General features: G+C 42.5%; 1 protein-coding gene across 2 annotated transcripts in view; it reads left to right on the top strand.

Annotated features, from left to right (window-relative positions):
• Positions 1–15,850, top strand: part of ITPR1 (inositol 1,4,5-trisphosphate receptor type 1) — a 307,485-nt gene that overhangs the window by 136,120 nt on the left and 155,515 nt on the right. For both annotated transcript variants that reach the window (XM_021695119.2, XM_021695118.2), the window contains 10 exons: positions 563–721; positions 2,811–2,983; positions 4,603–4,722; positions 5,689–5,883; positions 8,299–8,550; positions 9,074–9,215; positions 9,947–10,100; positions 11,373–11,560; positions 14,727–14,865; positions 15,553–15,611. In XM_021695119.2, the coding sequence (XP_021550794.1) occupies positions 563–721; positions 2,811–2,983; positions 4,603–4,722; positions 5,689–5,883; positions 8,299–8,550; positions 9,074–9,215; positions 9,947–10,100; positions 11,373–11,560; positions 14,727–14,865; positions 15,553–15,611 (1,581 nt within the window). The remainder of the gene's footprint in view (positions 1–562; positions 722–2,810; positions 2,984–4,602; positions 4,723–5,688; positions 5,884–8,298; positions 8,551–9,073; positions 9,216–9,946; positions 10,101–11,372; positions 11,561–14,726; positions 14,866–15,552; positions 15,612–15,850) is intronic.

Here is a 15,850-nt window from a genome sequence, read left to right as displayed (position 1 = left end):
CATGTCCAGCTGTTTCATGGGATGACTCCCAGATTAGATCTCAGGCTCCATGCCAATGCTCATTTTCCACCATAGTAATTCCTTGAGGGGCCAGAATGGTCGGATTCCATGGCAGAAGCCTTCATTGAGCACTATATTTATGCAACTGACAGTTATTATCCCCTTTTATCCTTAGGATCCCCTCGGGAGCTGGGTGGTATTCTTTCCATTTTACTGAGGAGAAAACCAGAAGTTACCTCGACTGTGCTTTATACCGCTAGGGAATAATGCGGGAGTGTGATTTCAACCTAGAATCTGTTATTCCAGAGTCTGTACTCTTCACTGTTGCCCTTCACACCATACTTGCAAGTGTTTGAGGACCAATTAGGTCCAGGTGGCCTGATTTCAGTGAATAGCTAGTCCCAGTTGATGGACTGCATATAATATTCAGGTTATTGATGTCGATCTAGAGAGAGTTGCCGGTGCAGGCCTGCCACCTGTGAGCTTATATTAGTTTGGGACACAAGGCTAGCCATTAACACTCTAAATGATGGCAGTGCCTGTTCTTCTTTCTCACAATCAGATCTTCAAGTTGTTACAAGCCCCATTCACGGACTGTGGCGATGGCCCCATGCTGCGGCTGGAGGAGCTTGGGGACCAGCGGCATGCCCCTTTCAGACATATCTGCCGGCTCTGCTACAGGGTCCTGAGACACTCCCAGCAAGACTACAGGAAAAACCAGGTTAGAATTTGGGATTGATCGAAGCTCATATTCTTGCCTCATGAGTTTTAAGTCTTACATCTGTTGTTACTTAATTGCTAGAGAATGGTTTATTAAGTTTGCGCTTAGAAAGGAAATACATTTTTGCAAGCCTGAGAAAAAGACAGAGTCCCTAAGAAAAATACCTGAGAAGTCCCCTTCTGCAACCACCTTTCATTGAGGTTTTTTTTGTTTTTTTGGTTTTTTTTTGACATTTCTAGTGTTTTTTATGGCACCTTGCCTTAAGGTTTAAGGAAGTGATTGCATGTGTTTATATTAAAGGTAGAGCAGAATCTTTTCTTCCTGCTCCCTTCCATATCCTCCATGTCTGCTGGTAGCTTTCTCTTTATTTTGGTTTTGGCTCATGTTTTATGACATTCAAAGTCCTTGTGTATGTCATGGCACTGTCTATATTGTCCTCTCCCCATAAAATAAAGGTTCTAACCTCTCTGGGGGTTCCCATCAGTTTGAGATTTTTAAGGAAACCTGTGAACTGTGTTGCCACATTTAGTAGTTCTCAGCTGGGACTAATTTTGTCCCCCAGGAAATACTTGGCAATGTTGGGAGACCCTTATGAGTGTCACCACTTGGAGGTGCTGCTGACATCTAGTGGGTAGAAGGAATGTCCAGGAATGCACAGGACATCCCCGGACAACAAACAGTTATCCAGCCCTGAAAGTCAGTAGTACTGAGCTTGAGGAGCCCTGCACTTTGTGACATGAAGTACTGTAGGTGCACAGATGACACTTTTGGTAACCTTGACTCCCAGTCTCTGCACTGTGTTACGAAAGGCTTTTGTTTGTAAACTTTTGACTGCCACGACATCTGGCCTTTAAATTTAAACTTCCCCCTGTAATTAAAGTTTTGTCATGAAGGTAGTGTTAAGCTGAGGCAATGCTCCAAAGTATCAGATAGAACCTTGTTAGTGTGTATTGCTAAGCTTTTGACTTGGCCTTTACTACTGTTGAAATTGAGTGTCCTATACCTATGATGCTGTGTTCATTAGTGTGGACAGGTGGTCTTTGGGTGGTCCGGTGGCTTTAAATCCACCTGCAGTGCGTTAACACCATACTCCAATAGTGCCAAAGAGATTTTATTCTCTTCCTCTCTGCCATCTTCAGATGAGGATGCCTCAGAGCCTCTGGTGTGTGCCAGCACATTTTGCTTTACATGAAAACACCCAGTCCCTCTCACTGCTGCTACATTGACTGTCTTTGCTTTTTATCTATAGATTCTATGCCGTTTGACAGTAGTATGTCCCTGAAGGCTGGTGAATTCCCAAACATGCATCCTTATTGAACATGGGCTGAAAAGTGGCCAGTGTCCACTGTGGACACCCTGAGTAGTTTTTAGGATTTTGGAGTTAATTTAAAAAACTTAAGCTGAGTTTAAAGGGCTTTTAGAACTTTCAGGACACAAATAGTCTGTCTTGGGAAGGGATATATCTTTGAATAGAAACAAATATCTGCAAGAGGCTTCCCTGAGTTCTCATATATTTTTATGGAATGTCATGTCTGATCCCCAAAGAGAGAAGCCAGAGGTGTTTTCATATGTTCTGTGAATCTGATTGCTTGGCTTAGGTATTCCTAAGTTGCTCCTGCTACCCATTGACTATAAAAATGTATTTTCACCCCAGATAAAGAAAACAGAATGGGGTAATATTGTTCTAAATACCTAGGTAGGCTTAAGTGTGTTTATTCAGCAGTACAGAGCAGTAACGCACAGTTAAATCTCTTGAATTAGTAATAAAATCAGAGCTGAAAAACCGCCTTTGACCTTTTAGAAAAATAAGTCACCACATTAATATTTATCCTGTGCACTTAATAAAATGCCCATCTGTACATGCAGGATAATTTGCTTAATTACATTTGTGTGGCGGGTTTAGTAGAATGAAGGATGTGGGGGAGTTTGCAGCTGCTGTCCTAGATTAGACAGTTGTGGAAAGATGCTCCACTAGGATTTCCCTTATGAAAAATAATTTTCATCAGGGACTGTTGCTACTTCCCTTAGTTTTGGGTTAACCTTAATATCTTTTGTTGTTTCTGCTGACCTCTCTTTTCTTCCTTAAAAGGAGTACATAGCCAAGCAGTTTGGCTTCATGCAGAAGCAGATTGGCTATGATGTGTTGGCCGAAGACACGATCACCGCCCTACTTCACAATAACCGAAAACTCCTGGAAAAACACATCACCGCTGCTGAGATCGACACGTTTGTCAGTCTGGTGCGAAAGAACAGGGAGCCCAGGTGAGGCGGAAGTGGGCCTGATCGGCGGAAGCTGTCTGGGCACTGAAGATGCAGGCACTCAGCTAGTCATGGTGCTTTTGGCTAGGTTTCCTTTTTGAGGGCTGCCAGTGACAGATTTCTTTTAGGCCGGCCTTGAGAGGCTCTTGGATGAGTAGTGGAAAGAACATGGTATTGGAATAGACCCGTAGTGGAATCCTAGCTCTAATATTTACCAGCTAGGTGACCTTCGCTTTCCCCTTGAGCTTTAATTTCCTTCTATGCTAAATGGATGGTTATGAAAATTGAATGAGAATAAATGCATGGGAAGTGCCTGGTACTTAGTAGATACACAGTAAATGACAGTTTTGGCCACTCAGTCACTGTTTAGCACCCCCTGATTATCAGTTAGAACATCTCCCCCAAATATCATCAGTAAGAGTCTTTTGCAAACTTAGTTGTTACTTGAGTGTTTTTATTTTATGTTAGAATTCTGTTTTTTCTCATTTACATGGATCTCCCTGTCTTCTTACTCTCTTCCCTCTTCTCCTGATTAAGATCCACAACCTCAGGGCGCCTGAGTGGCTCATTGGGTTAAGCATCTTCCTTCGGCTTCGGTCATGATCCCAGGGTCCTGGGATCGAACCCCATGTCAGGCTTCCTGATCAGCGGGGAGTCTGCTTCCCCTCTCTTTCTGCCCCTCCCCCTGCTTGTACTCTCTCTTGCTCTCTCTTTCTCTCAAGTAAATAAATAAAATCTTTAAAAAAGAAAGGGATCCACAACATTTTAGAAGTGGGAAATAGTTTATAATATAGTTACCGTGAATGATCACACTGGAGAGCTGATAGTGTTGTAAAATGACTCCTTCCACCCACAGAGGTAAGTAAAGTTTGTGGAGCATTCTCACGTACCTGGGAGTGAACTAAGTCAGCACTCGCCATGAATTATCTCATTTAATCCTCAGGACAGTTCTCTGAGGTTATACATTACCCTCTGCTGTAGATGAGAAGAGTGAAGCACAGCGAGGTCCAGAAACCTCCCTAGGTCACACTGCATATGGGAACATAATTAATGAGAATCAGAGCAGGGATTCCAGCTGGGGCACTCAGGCCTCAGGGCCTTTCCTCGCCTCTCTGCTTCCCCTCCATCCCACGGCTCCCTTACGTGAGCTTTTTCCTTATCTTGTTTTGTGCATTTTTTTTAAAGATTTTATTTATTTATTTCACAGCGAGAGAGGGAATACAAGCAGGGGGAGTAGGAGAGGGAGAAGCAGGCTTCCTGCTGAGCAGGGAGCCCGATGCGGGGCTCGATCCCAGGACCCTGGGATCATGACCTGAGCTGAAGGCAGACGCTTAATGACTGAGCCACCCAGGCACCCCTGTTTTGTGCATTTTTGCCTCATCACTTCCTCGTCTGCCCTAGCCACTGTCATCTTTCCTCGTTTGCTTCTTTCTTTCTTTCCTCTCTTACGGTGACTGGGTTTCTGGTGGTGCCGTAGACACTGGCACCAAAACCTAAACTGTCTCTGATTTCTTTGGTGCATGCTCTGTTGGATCTGTCCACTTGCAAAGAGTTGGGCTCCAAGAGCCCAACCTCTGCTCTGGTTACAGAAAATGTCTTGTTTGCTTTCTCTCTCTCGGCAGATTCTTAGATTATCTCTCCGACCTCTGTGTGTCCATGAACAAATCGATCCCAGTGACCCAGGAACTAATATGTAAAGCTGTGCTGAATCCAACCAATGCCGACATCCTGATTGAGACCAAGTGAGTGGGGGTCTTGGGATTTAAGATACAGGTGAGAAAGGGATTTAGGTAGAGAATGTGTGGCCCAGTGGATGCCTGCACTCCTGACTAATAGAACTCAACCCTTTGATTTCTTCAGACTTGGTCTGAAGTCGGATGGGCTGGCATGGGATCTGTCTGAGGCAAAGGTCCTTGATAGGGAAATGAAGTTTGCTCTGCACTTACTTTGCACACTGGTTGAAAACTGATATATATTCACCAGAGAGCATTTGCACACACTTAGTTTCATTTAAAGAGCTTAAAGTTCTTTAAGTATGATAATCAGTTTTAAAATTTGAAGGTGCTAATTCAGTGGTGATATTAAGACGCTGTAGGGCAGAGCTTTTTAAGTTATCACTGTTCAAAAAGTGTTTAGTGGTGCATAGAAACTTTGGTAATAGTAGTGATTCATTTTTAGCAAAGGAACCGTTTCCTGGTAAGTACAGTGCCAGTAATAGGGCCAATGTTGAAAAAACAAATCAAAACAAAACCCCAGACTCAATTAGGCCCTGAGCTAGTGATTTTTTTTGTTTGTTTCTCATGCATAACAATTTGGGGCTTGGACTAATGCAACTTGAGCATTTTGACATTTGGGCCTGAATAATTGTTGGTCATGGGGTACTGTCCTGTGCATTTAGCAGCATCCTGGGCCTCTACCCAGTAGGTGCCCATTATACCCCTCCCACTCCGTTGGGACAAACAGAAATGTGAAAATGTCCACTGACATTGCCAGATGTCTCCTTGAGAGGGGACAGAGCAGACAAAGTCACCCTGCTTGAGAACCACTGGGATAAAGTATATGAAGAAGTTAATGTTTGGCTCTTTGTGATCCTGCCATTGAGGGAAGGGATGATTTTCATTTTATCTTCATGCTGAAAGTGAAGCTAGATTCCAGCACGAGCAAGTATTTCAACATAATGAGTTTTCCCTCTTCCTCTTACTGTCCAGGTTGGTTCTTTCTCGTTTTGAATTTGAGGGTGTTTCTACTGGAGAGAATGCTCTGGAGGCAGGAGAAGATGAAGAAGAGGTGTGGCTCTTCTGGAGGGACAGCAGCAAGGAGATTCGCAGCAAGAGCGTCAGGGAACTGGCGCAGGATGCTAAAGAAGGACAAAAGGAAGACCGAGATGTTCTCAGCTACTACAGGTGACAGGGAGTCCCGCCGGGCTCGGTTTGGGTGCCCTGAAAAGAATTGAGGGAGAATTTATTGCTTGTTTGTCCGATGGCTCCAAGGAACCACGAGTCGTCACCTGTCTAGCAAATGCTGTGTATTTTAGGAGTTGGGAGTGTAAGGTTTCACTGATACTTACGGGGCTAAGTAAGTATCTAAAATTGATTTCCAGATGTGACCAGGTCGACAGAAGAGTGTGTGCTTGCATCAGCCCCTAGTTACCGTTTCCCCTTACAGGAAGTTTATGCATATTGTAGTAATTAGGAGTCAGACTGTATGGTCAGACTGCTTGGGTTCAAATCCTGACCTTCTACATATGAGGTTTTTGACTTTGGTCAGGTAACATACCTCTGCACGCCCCAGTTCTTTAATCTGCAAAATAGAGACAACAGTGCCAACCTCCTAGAACTTTTGCAGACAGAGCTAGGAAATGAGTGTGTGTATTCACACATATATGCATATTTATATACATGCACCCATGTTTCTATTTCTATATCTGTCTGTACAAATATATAATGAAATCGTGAGTCCATATCAGTACTTCCATTCCAACACCCATGGCGTTATTGCAGCCTTCACCTTTCCATGTGCGTAACTCCGTCCTGCAACAGAGAAACCTGGCTGGCCTTTGCCCTGGTGTATACATGTTTGCTCACTGTCCACCTCTGCTGGTTACCTCCTTTAGCCCCAAGGTCTCCCTGGTCCCAGTTTTAAAACCTGCTGGCCCTGCCACCTCAGGGAAGGCAATGGAGAAGAAAAGGGGAGGGGGGAGAGCCAATAAAAACCTTGCAAAGATAAGAGAAGGGGAGATGGCAAAGTGCTCATGGCATTTTTTAATAAGTAAAACTTCGCAGTTACGGTGCCCTATTACCTCCTGCATTCCTTTGTCCTCCCTCCCATTTGTGTCTGTGGTGCGTACCCTTCCACGTCTCGGTGTGTTCGAATTTTACTACATTAGTGTGCATTCATAACAAATACGGAGTATTTTCCCTGATACTAGAAATGTATGTAAATGGTGCTGTACTGTTCCATTCTGAAGGCTGCCTGATTGATTCTGTGTTGCTTCTGAAATGTGTTCGTGGTAATGGAGGTAGATCGGCCTAATTTTGACAGCTGAGCAGTAATCCATTTTATGATGCCATGTTTTCATTGCTCTTTGATATTCCATTGTATGCCACAGTTTAGCTTTTCATGTCAGGGAACATCCTTATTCAAAAGTGTGCCTATGAATGAGAGTTTCCATTTCATATCAAGAGTGGAATTGTTGAATTGGCAAGGATACATATTTTTAAACTTTACTCAGCAATCCTGGATTGGATATTTTGGAGCACACTCCCACCAGTTGTAAATGAGAACTTTGTTTCTCCTGGTCTTTGCTAGTTCTGAATATTCTGATGCTTTTTAATCTTTGTTAATTTTATAAGCATGAAATAGAATTATGTTTTAATCTGCATTTACTGGTATCTAGTGAGATTGAGAATATTTTCAACTCGTGGTTATTGATAACAAATAGGATTTTAGATTCAGAAGCCAATATTTGCCACTTTGGAAGCTAGTGGCTGGCTTATTTCACATGAGAAGTTGTTTAGTCTTTTAATGTTTGATATGTCTTCTCCTGAGGGTGAATGAGAAAGCATGCTTCCCTGGTCCAATATGGAGGGTGACAAAGATCACATGTAGTTGGATGAGGAAGCATTTGGACGAGTCCCCTACTTTGCACACCATGTTTTTTTTTTTTTTTTCTTTTTTTAAAGATTTTATTTATTTGACAGAGAGACACAGCGAGAGAGGGAACACAAGCAGAGGGAGTGGGAGAGGGAGAAGCAGGCTTCCCGCTGAGCAGGGAGCCTGACGCGGGGCTCGATCCCAGGACCCTGGGATCATGACCTGAGCCGAAGGCAGACGCTTAACGACTGAGCCACCCAGGCGCCCCAACACACCATGTTTTTCATGTAGAAGTCCAAGTGTAGGCTTATATGAGATAAGATCCTAAGAGTATTATAAAATTTCTGATTAGACTCAACATGGGAGATACCTTTAACATTTCCTACATGGTCTTTATACTGTATAAAAAAACAGCTGAAGAAATAGACAACCATTTTAGATGTAACATTTTCCCCCATTTATTTCATAAAATAAACAAGGGCAAAATGGAATCAAGTAGTCGCGTAATTACTCCCAACTCAACAGGGTGGACACGTATGACTAGTGGTGTAGCTTGAACTGTTCTTTTATTGGCCTGGTACAGAAGCCATTTAAGCGTGTCAGTCTAAGTTCAGGTGACCAAATGTCACTCCTATGAAAGTTGGGTCTATCTGGACTGTCCTGCTGTGTTTCCATTTCATCCTCAATGAATTCTGATTTCTTCCTATAACTTTACCTTTCTCCAGGTATCAGTTGAACCTTTTTGCTAGGATGTGTCTAGACCGCCAGTACCTGGCCATCAATGAAATATCAGGCCAGCTGGATGTCGATCTCATTCTCCGCTGCATGTCTGATGAGAACCTGCCCTATGACCTAAGGGCGTCCTTCTGCCGTCTCATGCTTCATATGCACGTGGACCGAGATCCCCAGGAACAAGTCACTCCTGTGAAATATGCCCGCCTGTGGTCTGAGATTCCCTCGGAGATCGCCATTGATGAGTGAGCCTGGCTCCTTCTCCCTGCCAAGACCTCATGTTGTTTTAAAACCTCATAATGTTTGGTGTCATGGTAGACAAACCACTTATGGTCAGGTTAGGTCTAGTTAAATCATAGAAGCAAGGTGAAGTCTTTTTTTTTTTTTTTTCATTAAGCTTAAAAAGTGTGTGGCAAATACTACCTTTTTTTTGGAAGAATGCAAAAGATGGCATGATTTTATTTTTTATATCTTGTGCCTTTTTTTAATTCAACAAATATGTGTCTCTACTTTGTGTCAGCCCTAAGTAAGGTATCGTGAACCAACCAGAACACTATCTCTACACTAGTGGGGAAAAGAGATACAAACAAGATAAATGATTCCATATCTTGGTGATAGGTGCTAAGGAGGAAAAAATAAAGTGAGGACAGAAGGTGGGATACGAGGTGTTGGGGAGGGATTCTTGGCTTTGTGGCCGGAGCAGCTGGGGAAGGCCTAAGTGCAAAGATCTTGGAATTTGATTTCCTTTTCTTTCTCCTTTTCTTTTAGCTATGATAGTAGTGGAACTTCCAAAGATGAGATTAAGGAGAGGTTTGCACAGACCATGGAATTTGTGGAGGAGTATTTAAGAGATGTGGTTTGTCAGAGGTTTCCTTTCTCTGATAAGGAGAAAAATAAGCTTACCTTTGAGGTAATTCATGATGAAATGATCTTTTATCTGCTTTTCATTGGTCGTTCTTCTATCGGGTAAATAGATAATATTTTAGCATGTGGTGATTTCTATCATGAGACTCTAGTTTTGTAATAAAAAGGAATTCAGCTCAATTTTGTTCCAGAATAAAATAGAATTGTTACCAGTCACTTGGCTTAATGGTAGTTAAGCTCTTAGAAGTACCAACCAGGGTGAATTATATCATGTAAAACGATAGAATATTAGGTATATCTGTACATTATCTTAAAAATGGCAGGAAAGAAACAGACTGTGTTTGGGATCTGTCACAGATTAATCATTTGAGGTACATAAATCCTTGTTACCTTTGAGTTAAAATGTTTCTCTTTGAGACCATCTTTCCTTGCAAGGAGTTCTATTTCTGAGAATTGCAATATTGTTACCTGTGTTCTCTTTGCCTATAACATGGCTGGCCCTGTAATACCTTTGGGAAGCTGCACAGACACATGATTAGGTCAGTTGTTGATTAGCTAGTTATTGAAATAGGTCAGTAGCTTTGCAGTTTTTTGTTTCTTATTTTTTTCTCCTATGAAACAAAATGAAATTTGATCAGAAATGGCAAGCAAAGTATATGCCTTCTCTTACCATAACGAGGGTCAGAATTAGTCATTTATCAGCTAGTCAACATCAAACTGAAGGGTACAGTTTATGAAATACCATCTCTCTCTCTCTCTTTTGTTTTAATGTAACAGGTTGTAAATTTAGCTAGGAATCTCATATACTTCGGTTTCTACAACTTCTCTGACCTTCTTCGATTAACCAAAATCCTCCTGGCCATACTGGACTGTGTGCACGTGACAACCATCTTCCCCATTAGCAAGATGGCAAAAGGAGAAGAGAATAAAGGTAAGAATGTTGCAGCAAAGTAGAGGAGTGGAATTTGCTGGCACCCACATGCTTGGGACATGTCCTCCCAGGCTCTCCCCTTACTACTCTTGTCATGTGTTTCTTTGTGAGGTCCTGTCCTCTCTTTGTCCTTTTCTTCTGGGCTTTTCATTATGGATATTTCCTTTTTTTATTTTTAAATTTTATTTATTTATTTGAGATAATGAGAGCAGAGAGAGAGCACACAGAAGCCGGTGGGGGGTGGGGGGGGCGGGCGGTGCGGCGCAGCAAGTAGCAAGCAGGAGAGAAGCAGACTCCCTGCTGAGCAAGGAACCCCATGCGGGGCTTGATCCCAGGATTATGACCTGAGCCGAAGGTAGATGCTTAACCGACTGAGCCACCCAGGCGTCCCCATTATGGACATTTTCAAACAAAAAGCAAAGCTGAAAGAATAGCACAGCAGACACCTATAGATCCACAACTTTGGGTCCTTGATTATTCACATTTTGCTCAATTTCCTTTAGATTTATATATGAGTCTATGTGTCTATTTTGCCAAACCATTTGAAAGTTATCTAACAAACTGAATGCTTATCTCTGAAGAACACATGTCCTACCCTCATATTCGATGTGTTGTGAGGCATTTAATGATGATATTAGCATATGATGAAATAAAATCGAAACTTGTATTTCCAGTCTGTGAATAGGAAAATTTGCCTTTGTATGTGTATTTTTTTCCTCTGTTTTAGGGTCAGAGTGGGCACGTACTAGGTACTCATGTCTGGATAATTGTTGAACTTGTCTCTACAGCTAGAAGAGAAAGAGTACATCTCCTTACCTCCCTCTATCTGTCAGGTCTTGTGCTGTTATTTCACACATTTTTCACCATCTCATCCTCTGATTGAGCTCTTTTATTCTCATTTTAGAGATGGAGAAGCTGAGCCTCAGAGGTAATCCAGTGTACTCAAAATCAGTGTTAGTAGCAGCACTCAATTTGTGCCTTGTTAACTCCTGTACCCCTAATCTTGTGCATAGCAACAAGCATGTGAAATTTGGCAGGTGAATTAATACACAAAAATGCCCCTTTGGGGATTTCAAAGCCCATGCATTTTCCGCTACTCCTGAATCCCCAAATTTTTGATGGGTATTAACCTTTTCTGGTTCCTAGGGTCCTGAGAATGTGTCGGAACAGGGATTGTTAAATAATATGCTCGAGCCTGTGCCCCCTACCAGGCACCTGAAAGCAGTCTCCCGAAATGTTGTCATGACTGAGGTCTGTCCTGGCCCTTCCTAGGCAGTAATGTAATGCGGTCCATCCACGGGGTTGGAGAGCTGATGACCCAGGTGGTGCTCCGGGGAGGAGGCTTTTTACCCATGACTCCCATGGCTGCCGCCCCTGAAGGCAACGTGAAGCAGGCAGAGCCAGAGAAGGAGGACATCATGGTCATGGACACCAAGTTGAAGATCATCGAAATACTCCAGGTAACCGTCAATCAGAGGCGGAGAGGAGTGTGCTCACAGGGCTACCATCTGGTTTGTGTCCCTGCTTTTATAAAGTCCTAGACCTTCTGGGGAGAGAATGGAGATAAATTCTTAGCTCATTGTTAAGTGCCATTTATGAACCAGCTGTATTCATCCTTCTACTATCATCTCATACCCCTCCCCGATGTGCCTTTGTCCCTCCAGCCATGACAGAATTTCCTGTAGTTACCTTAGCTTTTCATAATCCTTGCCCTCTATATCTTCACCCAAGCTAATTCACTTAGTTAGGCTTCTACATGAAGCTGGGTTCCTTGCTTATCGTTCATAACTAGTTTAAGGCTCCATTAACTTGGCAACACCTGCCTCCCTCCCTCCCTTCCTTTTTCATTCATTTATTCAACAAATATTTATTGAAACTGATTCTGTGTCGAGTACTTTTAAGCATCGGAGATCCAGCACTGAACAGCATAGATTAAATTCCTGATTCTAAAGAGCCTGCATTTTGGTAGGAGTCATAGGCATATTAAACAGGTATACTGTGTCAGATAGTGGTAAGTGCTAAAGATGCTAAAATCTAAAGGAGGGTCAGGATGGTTTGGAGGCCACCAGGGGGTGGGGATCAGGGATACTGTTTTTGATGGGGTTGTCAGACAGGGCTTCTCTAGTAAGGCGACGTGATCAGAGACCCAAATGAAGTGAGGAAGCTAGCATGTGGATATCTAGGAAAAGTCTCTGAGGCAGAGGGAACAGCAGTGAGAAGACCCTGAAGTTTTGGAATAGGTTGGGTTCAAGAGGGAACAGGAGAAGAAGGTTTTGTAGGTGGTTCTAAGATTGGGAAGCCTCCTTTTGTGTAGCTCTAAAAGGCTTTCCCTTCATTTTTCTAGGAAACAATTAGTCTTTGGGTTTAGGTTATTTTATGGCTCTCTTTGTAGCCCTTAGTGCTTAGGTCAGAATGATATTAGTTGGCAGTGTGTGTGTGTGTTTATGTATTTCCTGCCTGGGATAGAAGTTGTAAGTGCAAACAACTCTTTTGAGTGGATTTGCTATAAAATGCACAGAGAAATGGAGAGGTGCCTGAAGGGTGATTGTTGGTCACAGGAAGTTTTTGTTGTAGTATTTTTTTTAAGTTGGGAGTTTATAGCAAGTTTGTATGCAGAATGGAATAGTCAGCTAGAGAGGGACAAGTTGTTGACATAGGAGAGAGAAGATAATTGTAGGATTGAAGACCTTTCATGGGCAAAAGGAGGTATGGGAGCCAGTCTGCTGGAGAGAGGGATTGGTCTTAGGTATGAGAACCCTCCTGTGTTTTCCCCTTTCTGCTCGTGTAGGTCATTTTTATTCATCAACAAAATCATTTGCTCCTTAATGAAAAGAACACTGTTACCACTTTTCTCTTTTATCCCATGCTGCCTAATGCCAACCCCAGAACATGTAGTAGGTGATTATCAGTGTTTATAGATTTAAGAATTTGTATTTTGAATCTGAAATCACATTTTATCAATAGAAAACATTCATGAGAGTCCTCAAATAGTTAAGGCTATAGAGAATGACTCAGAAGAAATCTCATTGAATTTTTGCCTGACCAAAAGTTGAGAAGGACTTCTTAGGCTGTGGCTTATGCAACCCAAGTACATTAGTGTCATGACTGTGTATCAGCAGTGATGCAGCGTAAACCTTGATCACACCTTCAGGTCCTCTCGCTGTCCTTATCTTAGAACAATTGGTCTATGGAGTCATTGTTTCAGCAAATACTTACGAGCCCCCACCATATGGAAGGCACTTTGCTGGGCACTAGGAGGAATGCACAGATGATTTGGACAGAGACTATATACACAAGAGACTTACAGTCTAATAGGAAAATAAGGAAATGAAACTCTGAGAAAAGTGTTCTCCTGGGAGTGGGTCATGTGATCCATTTAGTAAGCACCAGAGAAGGTTTTTACAGGGGAGGTAAGATTTCATCTGCACTTTTAAGCATGGACAGGATTTATAGTATAGAAACAAGGGGACATTCTCAAGTCCCCTTGAACTTGAAGCAGGTTGAATGAGGGCATGACATCACACGGGACCATAGCACCTCCCCCTCTAAGTTCCCCTTAGAAACCTAGAGTGGGTGGAACGGAGGTTGTCAGAAATGAGGTTGGAAGGGAGGACCAGGCCAGGTTCTAGAGAGTTCTGGGCGCCTCAAGTGTTAGGACTTTATTCTCTAGTGAGCCTTTGAGGATTTTTATACAGGGGACTAATGTAAGAATAAACACCTTTGGGAGGTGGATCTGGTGATGGCAAGGCAGGAGATAAGGAGGATGTGAGCAGGGGTAAGTGATAGTCGGGAGAAATCCAGGAGAAGTGGTGGAAGTGGGACCACCAGTAGGACTTCGTCTCTGATTAGATTTGAGACTCTGGGAAGACCCCAAATGGGATGTCCAGTAGTCAGTAGGAAACAATGACCAAGAGCTCAGAAGGCAAGCCAAGGTAGTGTCTCAGTCTGGGAGAGGTGACTGCCCTGGGACTGGGTAAGGTCACCAAGAGGGCAAGGCAGAGACGAGGAGAGAATGGAAGGGAGAATGTCATTAAGGTCCTCAAATAACGGGATTGTGGTTGATTTTTTTTTTTTTTTTTTTTGGCTCTAGCAACAATCAGGGAAAAGGTAACCTTGCTACAGAGTAGAGGGCAAAAGAATCTAGGAAGTGAATGAAGAGGGAACCCAAGTGTTGGTATATAAATCAAAGGAAACCATCTCAAATGAAAAATAGGGACCAAGCTAATTTCTAGTAGGAAAAACATATTTTTCTCTGTTAATTCTTTTAAATTAAAGCAGCCAATTTCACCCTTCTCAAGGCCCAAAATTGGCATTTACTACTTGCTGAAGTAATGTTTTATAGAGGATGGAGGAGGGAGTGAGTGATTTATTGTTCCAATTATTAAATTGTCTGGATGTTGAAGTTTGCACTAGAAGCTAAGGTGCTGTGGACAGGCTTGATATACCCCATGGAAGTCTGTTGTTAAAGTAATTGTTGAATTCTAAGCCAAATATTTGGCTCACTTAGTGCTTAAGGTAATTGATGCAACAGATACCAGGCCCAGCCAGAGTGCAGTGGCTTGGCAAAGTGTTACAGGTGGTATGCTAATGTAACCAATCTGTTTCCATTTCCACTTGAATCTTTAGTTTATTTTGAATGTGAGGTTGGATTATAGGATCTCCTGCCTCCTGTGTATATTTAAGCGAGAGTTTGATGAAAGCAATTCCCAGACTTCAGAAACATCCTCCGGAAATAGCAGCCAAGAGGGGCCAAGTAATGTACCAGGTTAGTGATTCCGCAATGGGATTTCAGCCATAGAATGGGGTGTGGGTCTAATAAAAGCTGGGGATTCCAACAGTACATTCTACAGAAAGGATAAAATATGAATATTTTGAAGATTATTGTAATTGAGAACAAAATCCTGGGAGTTATCCTTTTTGAACAAAAGAATAATTGAAAGAGTTTTGATCTCTTCTGGGTTAGGTCTTGTTTCCTTCCATCTTGGAGTGCCTTAGTCATAGGACAGGTGAGGGTTGTAGTGTTGTGGTTACATGAAATGCCAAAAAAACAAACAAAACCCTCTAAGAAAATGTATTGTCCACCAGCAACTTTTACTCATGATGGAAGTTTTTCCCTGCCCAAGAAATAGTGATGAAGTGTACAGGGAAAGGTGGTGGTGATAGACATAATTCCACCTATCAAGGCCTGAGCTTCCTTGGCATGAGGTCATCACTCTGCTCTACTAAGGGGTTTGTGAGTCGGTAGAAAACTGGCAGAAATGTGGAACAGTGCACACCAGAGCCACTGGGCAGTGTGATCTGGGTTGACCTGGCTCCACAGTTTTACAAGATAAGATTCTAGAAGACTTGAAGTTAATGTATGGGCGGGGCAAGGCTGTTTTTGGGAAAGTTCACCAACAGCCCGTTTTTTTAGACCTTTCTACATCTGAAGCTATGTTCTCTAACTTTTCAGGTACTCTTGACTTTGAACACATTGAAGAGCAAGCAGAAGGCATCTTTGGAGGAAGGAAAGTATATTTTCAGTGTTCGGTTTTGTAGGTGGTTCTAAGATTGGGAAGCCTCCTTTTGTGTAGCTCTAAAAGGCTTTCCCTTCATTTTTCTAGGAAACAATTAGTCTTTGGGTTTAGGTTATTTTATGGCTCTCTTTGTAGCCCTTAGTGCTTAGGTCAGAATGATATTAGTTGGCAGTGTGTGTGTGTGTTTATGTATTTCCTGCCTGGGATAGAAGGAATGTAAGTAGGTTTCCCCAA

The sequence above is a fragment of the Neomonachus schauinslandi genome, chromosome 1, assembly GCF_002201575.2.
Source record: "Neomonachus schauinslandi chromosome 1, ASM220157v2, whole genome shotgun sequence".
Classification (NCBI taxonomy): domain Eukaryota; kingdom Metazoa; phylum Chordata; class Mammalia; order Carnivora; family Phocidae; genus Neomonachus; species Neomonachus schauinslandi.
The sequence above is the reverse complement of the archived record's forward strand: the minus strand, read 5'-3'. Positions and strand labels throughout refer to the sequence as shown.